This window comes from Canis aureus, chromosome 4 (genome assembly GCF_053574225.1).
Source record: "Canis aureus isolate CA01 chromosome 4, VMU_Caureus_v.1.0, whole genome shotgun sequence".
Lineage (NCBI taxonomy): Eukaryota > Metazoa > Chordata > Mammalia > Carnivora > Canidae > Canis > Canis aureus.
This window is the reverse complement of record NC_135614.1, coordinates 68,491,296-68,508,393: the sequence shown is the minus strand read 5'-3', so window position 1 is coordinate 68,508,393 and position 17,098 is coordinate 68,491,296. Positions and strand designations below refer to the sequence as shown.

The 17,098-nt window shown below is 50.8% G+C and overlaps 1 protein-coding gene across 13 annotated transcripts in view; it reads left to right on the top strand.

Moving 5' to 3' along the window:
* NIM1K (NIM1 serine/threonine protein kinase) overlaps positions 1-9,721 on the top strand; it is a 66,482-nt gene extending 56,761 nt beyond the window's left edge. For all 13 annotated transcript variants that reach the window (XM_077896057.1, XM_077896058.1, XM_077896061.1 and 10 more), the window contains 2 exons: positions 6,370-6,638; positions 8,943-9,721. In XM_077896057.1, coding sequence (XP_077752183.1) covers positions 6,370-6,638; positions 8,943-9,692 — 1,019 coding nt within the window. In that variant the 3' untranslated portion in view covers positions 9,693-9,721. The remainder of the gene's footprint in view (positions 1-6,369; positions 6,639-8,942) is intronic.
* The last annotated feature ends 7,377 nt before the right edge of the window (positions 9,722-17,098 follow it).

Here is a 17,098-nt window from a genome sequence, read left to right as displayed (position 1 = left end):
TCTGGCTGTATCTAGAAGGTAGGGATAACGGGATCTGCTGACAGATTCCAAGTGGAATGTAAAAGAAGATTCAAATACCCAAAGATTTTTGGTCTGGACAAGTGTAAGAATAGAGTTTCCATTTACTGAAATTGGGAAGACTGGAGGAAGAGCAGGTTTGGGGAGGCGGAGATCAGGAGCACAGTATTGAACGTGTTATGTCGTGCATACTTGTTACACATCTGTTACACTTCCGTGGCAGAGGCCATGGGTGCCTCACCCACATCTCCCAGCGCCTTACCACCTCGGGGCATGCAAGCCTGACCTCCCCATGCCAGGTTCTCCGTCTCCTTGCCTCTGGGCTTTCTCTGGCTGCTGGAGCCTGCTCTTCCCGCGTGCGTGGGAGGCCAGAAATAGAGGGAATTGATATCCCCCAGAGCAGCCAACCACCAATCACTGGCAGTAGTTGATGTATAAATACCCCAGGCTCCTGTGATATTTAGGCAGAGTAACATTTAGCAGGACTGACTGGTAACTTGCTTGGTAACACACTATTTATTGGCCGTCTTTCCCATCTCTGTTCCTTATTCTTGTGCCTGTATTTCCTAGGTTACCTCTTTCGTAAACTACTTACACCTAAATCCCTGCCTCAGGCTCTGCTTCACGTGGAACCCAAACTAACAACTAAGTGACAAGGTCGTGTAGGCGGACATGCTTATGCATCTGGAATCACTGAGGAAATGATTGTAGGGAAGGAGTCCAAGGACTATGCCTTTAGGTAGCCAACATCCAGAGGCTACGGAGATGAGAAGGACACAGCCTTGGAAGTAGAAGAGGCAGGAGAAAAGACAGATACCATGGGATTCACTTATATGTGGAATCTAAAAAACAAAACAGACATATTCTTAAATACAGAGAACACAGGGTGCCTGGGTGGCTCAGTCAGTTGAGCGTCCAACTCTTGATTTTGGCTCAGGTCATGATTGAACCCTTTGTCAGGCTCTGTGCTCAGTGGGGAGTCTGCTTGAGATTCTCTCTCTCTCCTTCTGTTCCTCCCTCTGCCCAAATAAGTAAATCTTTAAAAATAGATAAATATAGAAAACAAACTGATGGTTGCCAGAGGCGAGGAGAGTGGGGGAATGGGCAAAATAGGCAAAGGGAATTAAGAAGTATAAACTTCCAGTTATAAAATAAGTCACAGAGACGAAAAGCACAGCATAGGCATATAGTCAATAATACTGTAATAATGTTATACGGCGACTACTTACCGAGGTGAGCATTAAGAATGTGTGGAACCTGAATCACTATGTGGTCTTCCTGAAACTAACATAACATCGTACTCAACTATGCTTCGGTAATAAAAAAATAAATAAAAATAAAAATAAATAACTAAAAAAAAACCAGGGACACCTGGGTGTCTCAGGTTGTGATCCCGGGGTCCTGGGATCGAGTCCCACATCAGGCTCCCTTTGGGAGGCCTGCTTCTCCCTCTGCCTATGTCTCTGCCTCTTTCTCTCTCTGTGTCTCTCATGAATAAATAATAAAATCTTAAATAATAATAATAATAACCAAAGAGAGATAGGAAAAATGCCAGGAGTGTGTGTTGCCCTGGAAACCAAGTGACAAAGGTGTTTCAAGGAGGAGGAATAAAGCCTAAGAAATGACCATCAATTTTAGCAACTTGGGGGTCTGAGTGGTCTCCAGAGTAGGGTGCACATTCCCTAAGAATTGCGCAAGATAATTCACTGATGAGGGAAGGCAATATTAGAATTTCCATTTATATTTATTTGTCCTATCTTTTCCATTTCTATGATTATATATATTTAAAATGTCTGTATTAGTAGTACATGTATATAATTTGTAAATGTATATAAAAGTAGTGCTCAAAAATATTTATTGATAAAGCCAATCAAAAGCCAATTTTTTTTTAAGATTTTATTTATTCATGACAGACAGAGAGAGAGAGAGGCAGAGATGCAGGCAGAGGGAGAAGCAGGCTCCATGCAGGGAGCCCCATGTGGGACTCCGTCCTGGGTCTCCAGGACCACACTGGCCTGAAGGCGGCACTAAACCCCTGGGCCACCGGGGCTGTCCCTCAAAAGGTATTTAGACCAATACCCTAAAGTATCAAGGTCTTTCCTGCTTCAAGACCTTCTCTCCTTCTCTCCTACACATCCTGACCATTAGAACCTACCCTCATCACTTCCCCTCTACTTTCCTCTAACAGTCAGATTTCAGGGAGAGCCTTCCAAGTCTTCCCTGATCGCCAGACTAGGGGTACACCCCCTTTATGCCTGCATTGCCTCCCACACCCTTAGCCTGTAAGCCAGAGACCTTCCACCTGCCTCTCCAGATCCACTCTCCACCCCTCATTCTGCTCTCTGCCCCGGGCTACAGCCAGTCTCCTTAGTTCTTTGGGTTCCGGTTGGCTTTGGTCTCTCGCAGAGGATCGGAGGAAGGAGCAGGAGGACCTGCTATCTGTTCTCCCAGCTTCTCGCTGTAAGGTTGGCTCAGCCTAGCTATGTGTCTGGAAGGAAGGTCTCAGCTCCTCTCATGGCAAATTTCTCTACACAATATTCTGTGTTCTAAGGTCTTTTTTCTTCCCTTGCCCCTTTGCTCCCATAGACATGTTTTGCTTGGTCCGATCTAGGTTTAAAATTTTGAATTTGTTGCTGACACTTAGTGATTGGAACATTTGCATAAATTCAGATGTCTGGCTTCTCTTGAAAAAATCAGATTTGACAACACTGGAGTTGTTTGCCCTAGGGCATGCACTCCTCAGACTCCATAGTCCCCACTACTCCCTATTGCCTTGCAGTAAGCTTGCTGCCCTCAGACTCTTCACTAGATTTGGAGAAAGGGGAGGGTTACTTTCAATAGTGTCTACACTTTCTCTCATCTGCCAGCACCAAGAGGGTCCTCAATCTGGGATTGCCATAGTCCCCTCCTTACCCACCCGCCTGCTCGCAGGCCTATCCTTCTATCAATTTCCCACAGTGCAGCCAGAGTACTCACTCTGGCACGGAAATCAGAGATCACACTCTCCCTTAAAACCATCTTCCACTCTCCTACAGATAAAGGCTGCATTTCTTAAAACAGTCTCCAAGGCCCTGGGTTTTCCGACCCTGCCTACAACCCCAGGCTGGTGTGGACCCACTCCCCTAAGTCTCTGTGTCAGCACAGCGGGCCCCTCTCAAGTCCGCAGACACACACCCACACGGTCCCTCGCCCAGGCCCAACACTGATGCTGCTCCCACAGCCACGTGCTGGGCCTCCCTCCTCCACCTCTTGTTCACAGTGTCCTTTCCCGGGGAGGCCTCTCTGTTCTATCTGTACTCCTCCTTCACAGTGCTACACTCGTCATCTGGGCTTTTTTCAAAGTCTTTGTCCCTCGCTGGACTGTAGGAACGGTGTCTTCTTTATCGCCTGGTACTCGCTTGTACTAGTAGGTACTCGCTTGTACTCACTGAACATTTGTTGAAAGAGTGGATGTGGAGACCTAGCTCTTCATGGAAGAGCAGTTCCTGCCACTCGGCAACAGTTCAGAATACTGGGCTTTTTTCTGTTTTTCATAAAGATTTTATTTATTCATTCATGAGAGACACAGAGAGAGAGGCAGAGATACAGGCAGAGGGAGAAGCAGGCTCCCTGTGGGGAACCTGATGTGGGACTCAATCCCAGGACCCTGGGATCATGACCTGAGCCAAAGGCAGATGCTCAACCACTAAGGCACCCAGATGCCCCAATACCAGGGCTTTTAAAAATGTTTCCTGTGATTACCCATTTATGTTACCAAGCATGGCAACAATCTGATTGAACGCAGAGTGGAGGAAGTAGGTCGGGAGGAGTGAGACCCCAGGGTCCCCAGGGCACAGGGTTTAAGGAAGCTCGTCCCCTCGCAGCCCTTCTCCTGCCTTTCTTGGGTCCAGGCCCTGGGAGGGCAGCCTTGCCAGGAACCAGCCAAAAAGAAGAAAAATGAAATAAGACGAGGACTATGCTCCAGGGAGGTCTGTGCTCCAGGGAGGTTTGTAACAGCAGCCTGACCGCACCACGACCTGGTCATCGGGGGCCTGCAATGTGGGCAACAGTGAATGGCAGAGGGGACATGCGTCCTCACGGAACCTCCCAGAACCTCCCAGAAGTCTGGGTCGGCTCTGGTGGGGGAACAGCAGCTGGCCCTCCCGCAGGCAGTCTGCCCGATTAAGGGATGGAGCTCTTTATTCTCACCCTTAAAAGAGCAGCTCACCTAGCAGGCTGCCAGACCCGAAGTTTCTATTTCTGGTAAGCAGGTGGAGTGAATCTGCAGCCTGAAGCCTGCCGGGTAGCGGACACAGGACCCGGGAGGCCAAATGCATCGGGCTTGGCGGTGGTGACCCTGTCCCTGGGGCTCGCTGCCTGCAGAGGTCACATAAACCCCAAGGATTCTGCTCCCTTATGGCTGGGCTCCTCCTTCCCTAGTATCGCCTCCACCAGAGCAAGAGTGGTCACATCGGAGGCCAGTGGACCCTGCCCCTTTCCATTCCAGAAGCCCTAATGGGCCTACTTTATATACCGACAACGCTCTACTTGCAAGCAGCCCCATCTGTTTTCGTGCCCACACCCACGGTGCTAAAATTCTTCAAGGCAGTTGTTTGCAAGTGGGTCACAGGGGCCCTGCAACCCTGGTTTCCCATTTACTTGCCTGGAAATTTTTTTTCTTACCTAATCGAAAGTCTGGTCCCAATTCGAGCCAAAAACTGAATTGTTTTACTTTGGAGTAGATTCATCATTTTCAGACATTAACCATTTTTATTACATAATTGCTGTCAATTGTGTAAATTAATTGCAGGAAAATTAGAGAATACAGATAAGTAAAAATAACTTTTTTAAACCACCCATAATCTCCTTATTAATAAAATCACTATTCTAAATATTTTGATGCAAAACTTGCCAGATTTTTTTTGTATGCAAATGATATTTGTATTTTTTTCTCACTTGCTCTACATTGAACATCTCTTCATTTCAAGAAATAAAGACCCGCACCATTATTTTGATAGCTGCATGGTGTAGTGTCATAGAGATAGAGGAACCACACTTCGGTTAAACCCATCTCTCTTGCTGGATGCTGTTCCCAATAGCACAGAAATCTACATGTGTCAGATTATTTCTTTAAGATTAATTGCCAGGGGGCACCTGGGTGGCTCAGTGGTTGAGCATCTGCCTTTGGTACAGATCTTGATCCGGGGGTCCTGGGATCAAGTCCCACATCGGGCTCCCTGCGGGGAGCCTGCTTCTCCCTCTGCCTGTGTCTCTGCCTCTCTGTGTGTTTCTCATGAATAAATAACTAAAATCTTAAAAAAAAAAAAAAGTAAATAAAAAAGATTAATTGCCAAAGGTGAGGGGCGCCTGGGTGGCTCAGTCAGTTAGGCATCTGCCTTCAGCTCAGACCCTGGGATCACATCCCACACTGGGCTCCCTTCTCAGCCGGAGTCTGCTTCTCCCCTTGCCTCTCCTCTGGCTTGTGTTCTCTCTTGCTCTCTCTCTCTCTCAAATAAATAAATAAAATGTTTTTTAAAATAATAATTGCCAAAGGTGAAATGGCTGGGCCAAAACATGCACTATTTTTAGGGCTGTCAATACATAATCGCAAACTACAGTCCAGAACAATCTGTACCAGAGAACCCTCACTCCCGGTGAGCATCACACGGCCTGGTCAGTCTGCTGGTGACTGCCCCCGCCCCGCCCTGCCCCCCAAGTGCCACTGTGGCTTGTACTGTTGCAACATGTACCTGGCACTGACAGAGTCAGACAAAATGTGAAGGGAAGGGGCAGGAGGGGCAACAGACAAGGAGTCAACAGTGTGCTGAGACCACAGTACACAGAATACACAGAACCCGGATGTCCTAGAGCAGGGAAGCAGGGACGAGCCAGGCAGAGGAAATGATCCAGGGGGAGGAAAGGTCCCAGGCTTGGGTGTTCAGTCTCTTTTCAGGGAACAACAAACAGTTGTGTAACGGATTAAAGCCATGCATGGGGTGTTGGGAACTGTGGGCCAGGGGTTATGAGGCCGAAGAGGTGGGTTAGGTCTGAATGGGAAGGGTTTTCTGGGCTAAGCAAAGAAGCTTTAACTTGATCCAGAAAACTGGGTAAAGATCATCAAACTGAATCTTCCTTGGAAGGTAGGAGTGGGCACCAAAGTCTGTGCCTGGAAGACTCACACTGATCCAAGGGATGAGCACTGACAGCCACTCAAGAACGGCTGTCATCACCACTGACGAGCTCTGTGAGCTTGGGAACGGCCATTTACCCTCTGTGTCTAGTGAAATAAAGGGGCCAGTTTGGGTCCCTCGCAGTTCTAAGCTTTTGTGCTCCTGTGAACACTGGCATATCCTTTGACTTTTTCCCTCCCAGAAAAGGTGGCCATTAAGATCCTGGACAAGACCAAGTTAGACCAGAAAACCCAAAGGCTACTATCCCGTGAAATTTCCAGCATGGAAAAATTGCACCATCCCAACATCATCCGTCTGTACGAAGTCGTGGAGACCCTGTCCAAGCTCCACTTGGTGATGGAGTATGCAGGGGGCGGGGAGCTCTTCGGGAAAATTAACACCGAAGGGAAGCTCTCAGAACCAGAAAGCAAGCTCATCTTCTCCCAGATTGTGTCTGCCGTGAAGCACATGGTGAGTGGGGGTGAGGAATAGAGTTTTGCTCCCACATCACCCATGGTGGGAGCCTGGGCTCTGGTTCACCCATGTCCGAGCATCCCAGAGGCCTTTCGTCCTGCAGGGGCTGACGGGAGTCCCTTCTGGGAGAATCCAGAGTCTGAATTTGATCACACTCATAGCCTCTAAAGCAGTGCCCAGGGGTCTCCAGTGACATAGCGGCCCCCTGGCTTCTGGGGAAGTTGGCAGAGCTGCTCCCATAGCAGGAGCACCCTCACCAGTCCCCGGCTCTGGCCTTTCTCCGCACCCACCCTCCACAGCAGGAGAGCTGGCTCCTCGCAGCTTCTTGGCCCTGGCTACCTACCTGTGTGTGTAGGAAGCTCTCTCCCCTCTTACTATGTCTCATTCCAAATCCTTTCCACACTTCACGACTCCACTCAGTCCTGTCTGTCTCTGGAACTTTCTTCAATCTCACATCAGCTCACACAGATCTTTCTCGCCATCGGTAGATCCCCCCAGCTCTAGCTGCCTCGGTGCTCAGCAGATTAACACTTGCTTATGTCATTCTTACTTTAGTTCTCTGATTATTTCATTATGTAAATCTGGACTCCTAAAGCACCCCCCACCCCAGTTCCTTCAAGAACTGGTTTTCCTGTGCCTTCTCCGCCATTGGCCATATTGCCACAAACACAGAGGGGCTGGACACATGGGCCTGGCCACCACCCTTATGGCTCCGCTAGTCTACGAGTCTGGGCTGTTCTCTTTACCCAGTACAGTCTCAGTCCAGTTGGCAGAAAAGAGACACTTGCCTGGGGGTCTTTATGAGCTGAGAGGCTGTTTCTGGTTCATTCTCTGACTGAATGCTGTGGGGGCAAGGCTGGGGTCAGTGGCTTCCCAAATTACTAGCAGGGAAGTTAGTGACCTGGGGACCCAAGACAGGCATCAGGAGAGAGAAGGGGAGGGGGAGAAAGTGAGCAAGAGAGAAGAGCACGACTGTAACGGCAGTGGGTGTTTCAGACGTGTGGTGCCAAGCGTTGCCATTTAAGTGGCCCTATGCTGCCGCGAACTTTCCCAGGGCCAGGGAGTAAGCGACACCCACGCTGAGCAAAGAGATGGGAAGAGTCTTCCTCATCCTCTGTAGGAAAAAAATCAGGTGGGAGAGCAGAAGAGAACCCAGGCTGAGTCCTCCGCAGCCCTCTGCCCCTGCCATTCCTCCCGGCTCTCTGGTCTCTGAGAAGAGGGCTGGTGAATCACGGATGTAGACCCGGATTCCCGAGCGTGCCTACTGTGCGCAGGGCCTTGCTGGGCCCTGCAGATACAGCATCGAACACCGTTCTCACGGCAGTCTCGTGAGATGGCTCTCGATCTCTCATTTTACCAAGAAAGAAAACACATTGCACAACTGGTATCGTTGAACCTAGAATTAACCAAGCCGTCAGGCTCCCAAGCCTGGATTCTTACCCCAAGAAGCCCAGTGAAGTAACATTAAACCATCTCTTGGGACTAAGGAGGTTAGGGGTCCCAAGATGGTCTGTCTGGATCCATCCCGATCGTGAGAGTGGGGGTGGGACATGCTCTAGAACCTTACCAAATATAGCCTCCTAACTTCTACTGAATTCTGCAAAGATAAAGGAGCACCCCCCCAACACACACACACACACACACACACACACACACACACAAAAGAGCGTGGTTGAAAAGTTGGGGGAGGCCTCTAAACCTTCTTGGGAGGGATACCTGGGTGGCGCAGCGGTTTGGCGCCTGCCTTTGGCCCAGGGCGCGATCCTGGAGACCCGGGATCGAATCCCACATCGGGCTCCCGGTGCATGGAGCCTGCTTCTCCCTCTGCCTGTGTCTCTGCCTCTCTCTCTCTCTCTCTCTCTCTCTCTCTCTCTCTCTGTGTGTGACTATCATAAATAAATAAAAATTTAAAAAAAAAAAAAAAACCTTCTTGGGGATGGTCCTTGCCAAGAGATTGCTCAGCCAGAAAAACCCATATATGGCCTCAAACATGAAGGTTACTGTTTGAGAACATTCAGTTTCGAAAGATCCAAGTCTCATGTGGGTGGGACAAACTCCAGCTGTTGCCCCACAGAAGAACAGAACCTTTGGTCTCTTTGGGGGGGTGTGGCTGTTATGTGTGCCAAGGGTTTGAAGACAGGGCAGCTCTGGAGGCCTGCAGATGTGACTTAGGTTGACATGCATTGAACTCCTGCTACTACCCCATCATCACCTCCCTGTTTCAGAGCAACCCACGCATTGGTCTTTCCGTTAGTGTCATACCTTGAAAGTGATGACTTTTCCCTACGTCTCCTCCCGCAGCACGAGAACCAAATTATTCACAGAGACCTGAAGGCAGAAAACGTATTTTATACCAGTAATACTTGCGTGAAGGTGGGTGATTTTGGATTCAGCACAGTAAGCAAAAAAGGCGAAATGCTCAACACTTTCTGTGGGTCGCCTCCCTACGCTGCGCCCGAGCTTTTCCGAGACGAGCATTACGTCGGCGTTTACGTGGACATCTGGGCCTTGGGGGTGCTTCTGTACTTCATGGTGACTGGCACCATGCCCTTTCGGGCGGAGACCGTGGCCAAGCTGAAGAGGAGCATCCTGGAGGGCACGTTCAGCGTGCCTCCCCACGTGTCGGGGCCCTGCCTCCGCCTCATCCGGGGCGTCCTGCAGCCGGTGCCCACCGACCGGCACGGCATCGACTCCATCATGAGCAACGAGTGGATGCAAGGGGTGCCATACCCCACCCCTTTGGAGCCTTTCCAGCTGGATCCCAAACATTTGTCCGAAACCAGCACCCTCAAAGACGAAGAAAATGAGGTCAAGAGCACTTTGGAACACTTGGGTATCACAGAAGCGCACATCCGGAACAACCAGGCCAGAGACGCCCGGAGCTCCATCACAGGAGTCTATCGGATCATTCTACACCGAGTCCAAAGGAGAAAGGCTTTGGAGAGTGTCCCGATAATGATACTCCCGGACCCTAAGGAAAGGGACCTAAAGAAAGGGTCCCGGGTCTACAGAGGCCTAAGACAGACGTCTAAATTCTGTTCAATTTTATAAATTGCATTAAACTGCTGGTAATTCACCAAGAGCATTGTTGCTGCTTTTAATTTTTTTTTTTTCATGGACAACTTGGGTGGAGACACTTTTGTAATTTTTAAATAAATTATAAACTGAAGATCTGCATTTCCTCCCCCAAAAAAATTTGTCTAGATTTGCTGTCTTATTCACCAACTCTAGCGTTCATTCATTTATTTAATCAAGGACTATTTATCCAGCACCTGCCGAGGGCCAGGAAGTGTTCAAGGTGCCAAGGAAAGAGCAAAGCGTGAGAGAAGCCGGACCCTTGCGCTCCTGTGCAGGGGATTCTAGGGCTGGAGGAAGGCACTGGTGGAAAAAAACGTTTTTTAAGGAAAACCATCAGATAGTGAGGGATGCTCTACGGAGCATGCAAATCGGGGATGTGAGAGTAGAGGCTTGCTCCTTTGTGTGGAACCAGTAGGGAAGGTCCCTCTGAGTAGATGACGATCCGTGACCCTGGAGAGCCGGCCAGGGGCACAGCAGGCAGCGAGGGGTTCAAGGCGGCTTCCTGCCAGCGCAGGGCACAGGCTCCAGGCTGAGGAGCTTCTCTGGGGAATGATCCCGGGGAGGAGTGAGGCGCCGGGCAGAGAAGCAGGGTGCTGGGCCCTCGGCCTCGCGTGGTGCCTGAGGTGCCCCGTGAGCGCGTCAGGTGCTTGCCCGGGTGCAAAAGGGGAAGCCAAGGGGAAGCTGGCCAAGAGCGCCCGCCCGGGGCCACCCGCCTGCCGTGCCCTGCGCTGCGCTGAGTACGACCCGGCCACCCCGGCACCGGCGCGTGGTTGGGAAGGAGGGTGCAGACTATGCGGCGGGAGGGCCAGGGGCGCCCCTGGTGCTCCCCAGCCTCCCTGGGGGGAAGGGCACCCAGCCCTGGCTCTGGGCTGCAGGACGCGGTGCAGACCCGCACCCCACGGTCGCGGCCTCGGGGGCCGGAGGAGCGTGTGGCCCAAGGAACCCGAGGGACACAGAGGGGCTGTGGGACACGCTCCACCCCAGGCTCCCCGCAGCTCAGCCCCCGGTTACATGCAAACTGCTGGGGCCCCCGGGAAGGACCTCACGGGGTCGGATGGGTCGGCGGGTTACAGCGTGGCCCCCATCCCGGCGCATCAGGATCCCCTGGAAGCTTGTTCAGGCTGCCCGGAGGACCGGCGCCGCCCCCAGGCTTCTGATTCAGCACCTCTGGAGTGGGGCCCCAAGAATTCGCCAAGAGTTCCTGGGCATCGCTGCCGCTGCCACTGCCACAGAGGGACCCAGAGCCACAGGCCGCGCCGCAGCTGGTGGGGCTCAGCATCTCAGCTGGGCCCGAGCGAAGTAGGCATCCTGATCAGCAAACATTGGAGCCTCTGGGGCTGGCTCAGTTGGTGGAGCATGGGACTCTTGGTCCCGGGGTTGTGAGTTCAAGCCCCACGTTTGGTGTAAAGATTACTTAAAAAAAAAAAAAAAAGGTAAAAACAACCTTAGGTGCACCTTGGTGGCTCAGTCTGTTAAGTGTCCACCTTGGGCTCGGGTCATGATCCCAGGGTCCCGGGATTGAGCCCCACATGGACTCCCTGCTCAGTGGGGAGCCTGCTTCTCTCTCTGCCTGCCCCTCCCTGCTTGTGCTCTCTGTCAAATAAGTTAATCTTTTTTTAAAACACACCTTAAAAAGCAAAAGATTTGAGCCCTTATTTGTCTTGCTACAATCTCTGTTCACTGGTATCACGAGGCCCCAAAATTACGCTCCAGTGAATCTCTTGGGTTCCAGACCTACTCCTCTATCTCCTCATGATAATCACGCCCAACAGTCTCCACCAGTATAACAGCTCCTTTCTTTGCCTGATTGGCCACTGGCACAGGGACCTCAGAGTGACTGCGTGATAGTCACGGATTCCAGTTCACTGGACCCTTACTGGAGCCCCTGCTGAAAGTATCCCCCTGCCCCCTGGAAACCCAGACCTCTAATCTAGCTGACCCTGGGCCTAGGAAAGAGAGGTACTAATTCTTCAAGTGGGTCCCTGACTGTGCTGGCGAGAAAAGGTTATTTGCTTTCTACCTGTTGGCGCCCAGGCCTACATTGTGTGTGTGTGTTTTTAAGATTTTATTTTTAAGTAATCTCTCTGCCCAATGTGGGGCTTGAACTTGGGACCCTGAGATCAAGATCGCAGGCTCCACCAACTGAGCCAGCTGGGCGCCCCCAGACCTGTGTATTTTAATAACAGGGGACAACATCCATCAGCCTTGGAAGACTGTCAGGACGCGACCTCAGGCCTACAGCTAGGGTCCTGTAGCACCGGTGACTTAGCTGACCCACTCCGCTGTCCTGCTCATGCTGCCTGCATCTCATGTCAAGGCGCATAGTAAGATGAGTAGATGCCATGGTCAGGGGCCCATCGTCTTTTCCAAAAAGTCTCCGAGGCAGTGTTATGAGAGATACCCTGAAAAGAGATGAGCTGCTCTCCGTGTCCTAGCATGATGGTGTTCAAGGATACGTTGCAATCAGGACAAGCAGACCCATGTCCCGAGTAGGTGGCCGTCCAGTAAGGTGAGTCGCTGTGGTGCCCATCTGAAGTTAAACCCCGTGGATCTGATGATGCCCAGCTCACGAGGAGACAGCTCCAGGGGCTTCGTCTCCTACTGCCCCGTGATCAGGTGCTGCAGCTCGCGAGGGCCCGGCGCACACCAGCACCCGGAGGAGTCCCTTGTGGAGAGCATGGCCTCTCCAGGCCCCTCCAGGCCCCTCCAGGCCCCTCCAGGCTGGGCTGTGATCTTGTCCTGGGACGGCCAGAGACGCCACACGGTGTTCCTCTCTGCCGTGTTTACGGCCACGGTGCCAGTGCCGTTTGCACCAAAGCCTGAACTGGATCTTTCGGTGCGTTTGTGGGGATCCGCTTGAGCCTGGCAGCCGTGACCACTGGGTGCAAGAATGTGCTAAGCACCATGTATGTACCTCCAGGACCCAGACAGACCTAAGCCCTGGGCCTGACTTCGCACCAATGGATCTAAGACCCAACGATCTATCCTTTGCTGCGGAAGGAATGTGGAGCCGTGCCCCCAGGCCACTGGCCCTCTAATCCTCCATCCGTGTGGCAGGGCCCCGATTCTTCCTGGAGTCTGTCACCCACACTCCGGCACACATGGGTCTTGCGAGGCCATGTGAGTTCCTGCCACTCCGATGCTACACCCCCTTGGCACACTGTCGCAGCTCTAGGCTAGACGTCCTGCAGGCTGCCAAGGTAATCAGGTCCTGCAGACCCTGTGGTGACCCAGAGTGCGAGACTTGCAATTGCCCGGAGCAGATGAGAATAGCTGCCCATCCCGGAGGAACCTGAACTGTTCTGATTCTCCTTTTGATGGAAATTGAGAAGAATGCGTTTTCCAAAGTAATAGCATATCAATGCCAGAGGTTTCCGGTAAAGACCCCACACCCAGGGTGGCAGCTACAACAGACTAACAACTACCCTCCTCTATTATCCATCTGCTCTCTGTAGCAGCCTGATGGAGAAGTTAAAGGAGGTGGTGATGGGGCCCTTTACCCTTGTGTCCTTAGAAATTTTTGATGATGAGACTGACTTTGAATGCTAATACTGATGGCTGCATTTCCTCATGTGATTGCTCATGATTTACTAACATGACCTCGGAGAAAGTACAGTTCCAGAGGTTTCCATGTGGCTCTTCCCCCACAGGTCAGTGGTCTAAACATAGTTATCCCAAATATATACTTGAAGATGGGGGAAAGAGCCCCAAGGTGGGACCCATTGTGAGGCAGACGTTGGCCTGAACTCCACCCGTCACCCAGTTTCCAAAGACCCCTATCCACACATGGGCCATAATAGCGTTTAGGATTCCCTGGTATTTCAGTTTAGACTTTTTAATCCAACAGTCCTTAAAACTTCTGGGTGTGTAGTTGAAGTACTTGTGCCAGCAGGGCTTTTCCTCAAGAAGACCTGGCCTCCCAGTCACTGGGCACTGGGTCTATAAATTAATCTGCATCTGGGACCATGATTTTCTCGTCATGACAGGCTACAGCAGTCTCTGCTCACCAGCTCTCCTCTTTTCATTCTTTTGTTGTTATAAAAGGAACACTCCAGCCAGCTGTCACTCAGGACTCTGTGATCTATTAGCCATTGTCACAAAGTCCTGCAGATCAAGACACCTTGATTTCCACTTCAGCCTGACTGTCCATTATATTCTGTCCATTGCCTCTAACACTTAAATAATAATGCATGGCCTCTGCCGTTCTAGAATCTCATCATCTCCGCTGATAGTAGCATGCATTTCCCACTGTCAAGGCCTACCAGCAGTGGCAGCCATCACTGACCTTTTCAGAGCTGCTGGGACACCCCTCCCCAGAACATTCCTTGTTGCCTCCTGGGGACTGTAGGTAGGGGGTTCTTCAGTTGATGTTTTCCTTAACACTGCCATCTGTGACTCATTTACTGTGGGCCATACTCCCCTCCAGCTTCTCTAGCCAACCCAACTGCACATTAAGACCAGCTCCGGGTGTTCTATTGAACCAAGTGATGGGTAAATGCTCCCGTGATGATAAACTCTCTCCTTCCAGCATAACGGTCTCCCTTGGACCTCCACCCTGGGCCCCACACCCTCGGGATCCACTTGAACACATTTTGCCCCGGTTCCTGATAGTACACATTAGCCCGATTCTGCAATTCCTTCCAGGAGACCAGGCCGTTTCCTCCCACACACACAGAGGCTGCGCTGGCTGAAGCCCTGTCGAGACCTGACCTGGCTCTGGCTTTACCTTTGGGGGAGGATCTCAGGGAGGTCATGCACCATCTCACAGGCGTCTGCCTCCCTGAGGTCTTGGCCGGGTCTTCAGGCAAGGAGGGACAAGCTGCTCCTGCCAACCCTATGTGAGGGGAACCTTGTTTTCAACACTTGCAGGTGCATCTACACTGTTGTTACCCACTGAGGTCCCAGGGTCCCACTCTCTTCCTACCAAGGCTCTGACTTTGATAAAGAATTGTCAGGATGGCATTTTATCTCGTCTGCAGCTCAGCCCATGTTACAATGAGACCCCAGGCCTCTTTTAGGTTCTCTACCCTCTGCCTGGGAAGGCCCCAGAGCTTCCACGGTGGGCCTCGAGTTGAGAGCTGGCTGTCTCAAGCCAGTATTTTTTCCCCCAGGCTGCCCAAGCACTTAATAAAAACTAGCCAAACCCACCATCTTCCTCATTGCCCACCTACCGCTCAGGTGCCAACAGGTACTGTAAGGTCGGGTCAGCACGTCATCCACCCGCATCTACAGCTGAGTCTGGGTAGCGATCGTGCCCTCCACACGCCAGGGCTGGTCAGTCAGCACCTGCTCACCAACAGCGTTAGTGGTCTATTGTTGTGAACAATTACTACAAATGTAGCTGATTAAACAACACAAATTAATATCCGACAGCTCTGAGGTAGAAAGAAATCCCTCCCGGGGCTCTCTGGCCTAAATCAAGGGGGCACAGAGCTCCTTTGGGGAGCCTGGAGAAGAATCCATTTCCTTGCTTCTTCCTGCCTCTGGAGGCTGTCCCACATTGCTGGGCTGGTGGTCCCCCGCATCCACCCACAAGGCCAGCCACGCAAGGCCAGCCACGCCGCAGCTCCCCGGTCATCCGTCCACGCTCGCCTTGCCCTCTAATCACAATCCTGCAAAGTTCTCTGCTTTTGAGGACTTACATGATTAGGGTGGGCCTATCTGGACAACGCAGCAAAATTTCCCCATCTCAAGACCCTTTACCTTAATTCCATTTGCTTTTTCCAAGTTGGGTAACCTCTTTGCAAGTTCCAGAGATAGTCATCTTCTGGGATGGGGGAAGTCGTGCCTACTACATTTGCCCCCTACAAATGGCAGTGTGAGCGGTTGCCATGACTGGTGAGCAAACCAGCTGCAACCTATTATCCTGAGGGTCTGCATCACAGAGCTATTCTGGGTACCGGTGGGCTTTGCCTGGATTCTCCAGAGGAGAAAAAAAAAAAAAAAAAGCCTGACATAAAAGCTTACATGCAGCTCACTGATTTGGGAAATGATCCCAGGATGCATGAGATGTAGATGCACACAAAGAAAACAGAAGAGGAAAGGCAGTGTAAGGGTGCACTACCCAACTGGCCGTGGCAATTGGTAGTTGGTTCTGCAGGATCTTCTGAGGAACCCGGTGGAATGCTTTATGCACTAGCCAAATGTCCACCACTGGTCCAGGGTGGCCCCATGGGAACTTAACTCATCTGTACATCCAGGCTGTGAAACTGTGAGTGCCAAGTGAGTTCTGTGGGAGTCCCACATCACAGTGAGGCTAAAGTGAAAGGTACTTAGCAGGAATCCAATGGAAGGTGCTAGCATATTCTCTGAGATCCTGGTCAAAGACCAAATGGAAAGAGTTGCCACATCTGTGGCTGAAGCTGAAGGCAGGGCAGAGAGCATGTGAAATGGGGCGCAGGGGTTCAGACACACGGAGCAAAGACTCTAAGACTGGAAGAATAACCTTGGCACATTTGAGGAATGAAGACAGGGTCGATGGAAACATTGTAAGCCTTGGTGAGGAGTGTGGTACTGACTTGAAGGAGGCAGACAACAGAGCCCCTAGGAGTTGGCAAGCCTGAATAAGAAATTTGCAATGTGCTTATTGCCGAGTGGGGCAGTCCAGGTAGTCTTCAAGGAGGAAGCAACTCTTGAGATAAGCCCTCAAAGATCAACAAAGTTTGGCTAAAATGGGTTGGAGATGCTAATTTAACAGCATCTGAAAGACATGGAGGCACGGCAATGCTTTTGCAAAGTTAGTCTAACAAAACTTTTATTCTTTTTTTAACAATAGATGCCTGCGCAGTGATGAAATAGGACAAAGATGGATTCCTTTTTTTTCTTCTAAACATTTAAAATAAAAATATTTTAAATTTTTATAAGCTGGAGCCCTCATGATCTATGAACTTCAGGAGGATTGGTATTCATAATCTTCAGCACCAAATTACTATCTTTATAATACTGTTTTTTTTTGGGGGGGGGGTGGGGGCAGTGGGGAAGAATCACAGATCACCTATTTTCTTTGACTACCAATAAGGAAAATAATGAGGAACCCAGGGTTAATTAAAAGTAGTTGCTAGGAATCTTAAAGAAAATTTTCATTTTTTTAAAAGATTTATTTATTTATTTATGATAGACACAGAGAGAGAGAGAGAGGCATAGACACAGGCAGAGGGAGAGGCAGGCTCCATGCCTGGAGCCTGACGTGGGACTCGATCCTGGGACTCCAGGACCGCACCCTGGGCCAAAGGCAGGCGCTAAACAGCTGAGCCACCCAGGGATCTCCGAAAATTTTCATTTTTATGTCAAGATTATCTAGCTCTAAATTATTTAAAGACCCAGGGTGACTGGGTGACAGGCACTGAAGGGAGCACTTGACGGGATGAACACTGGGTGTT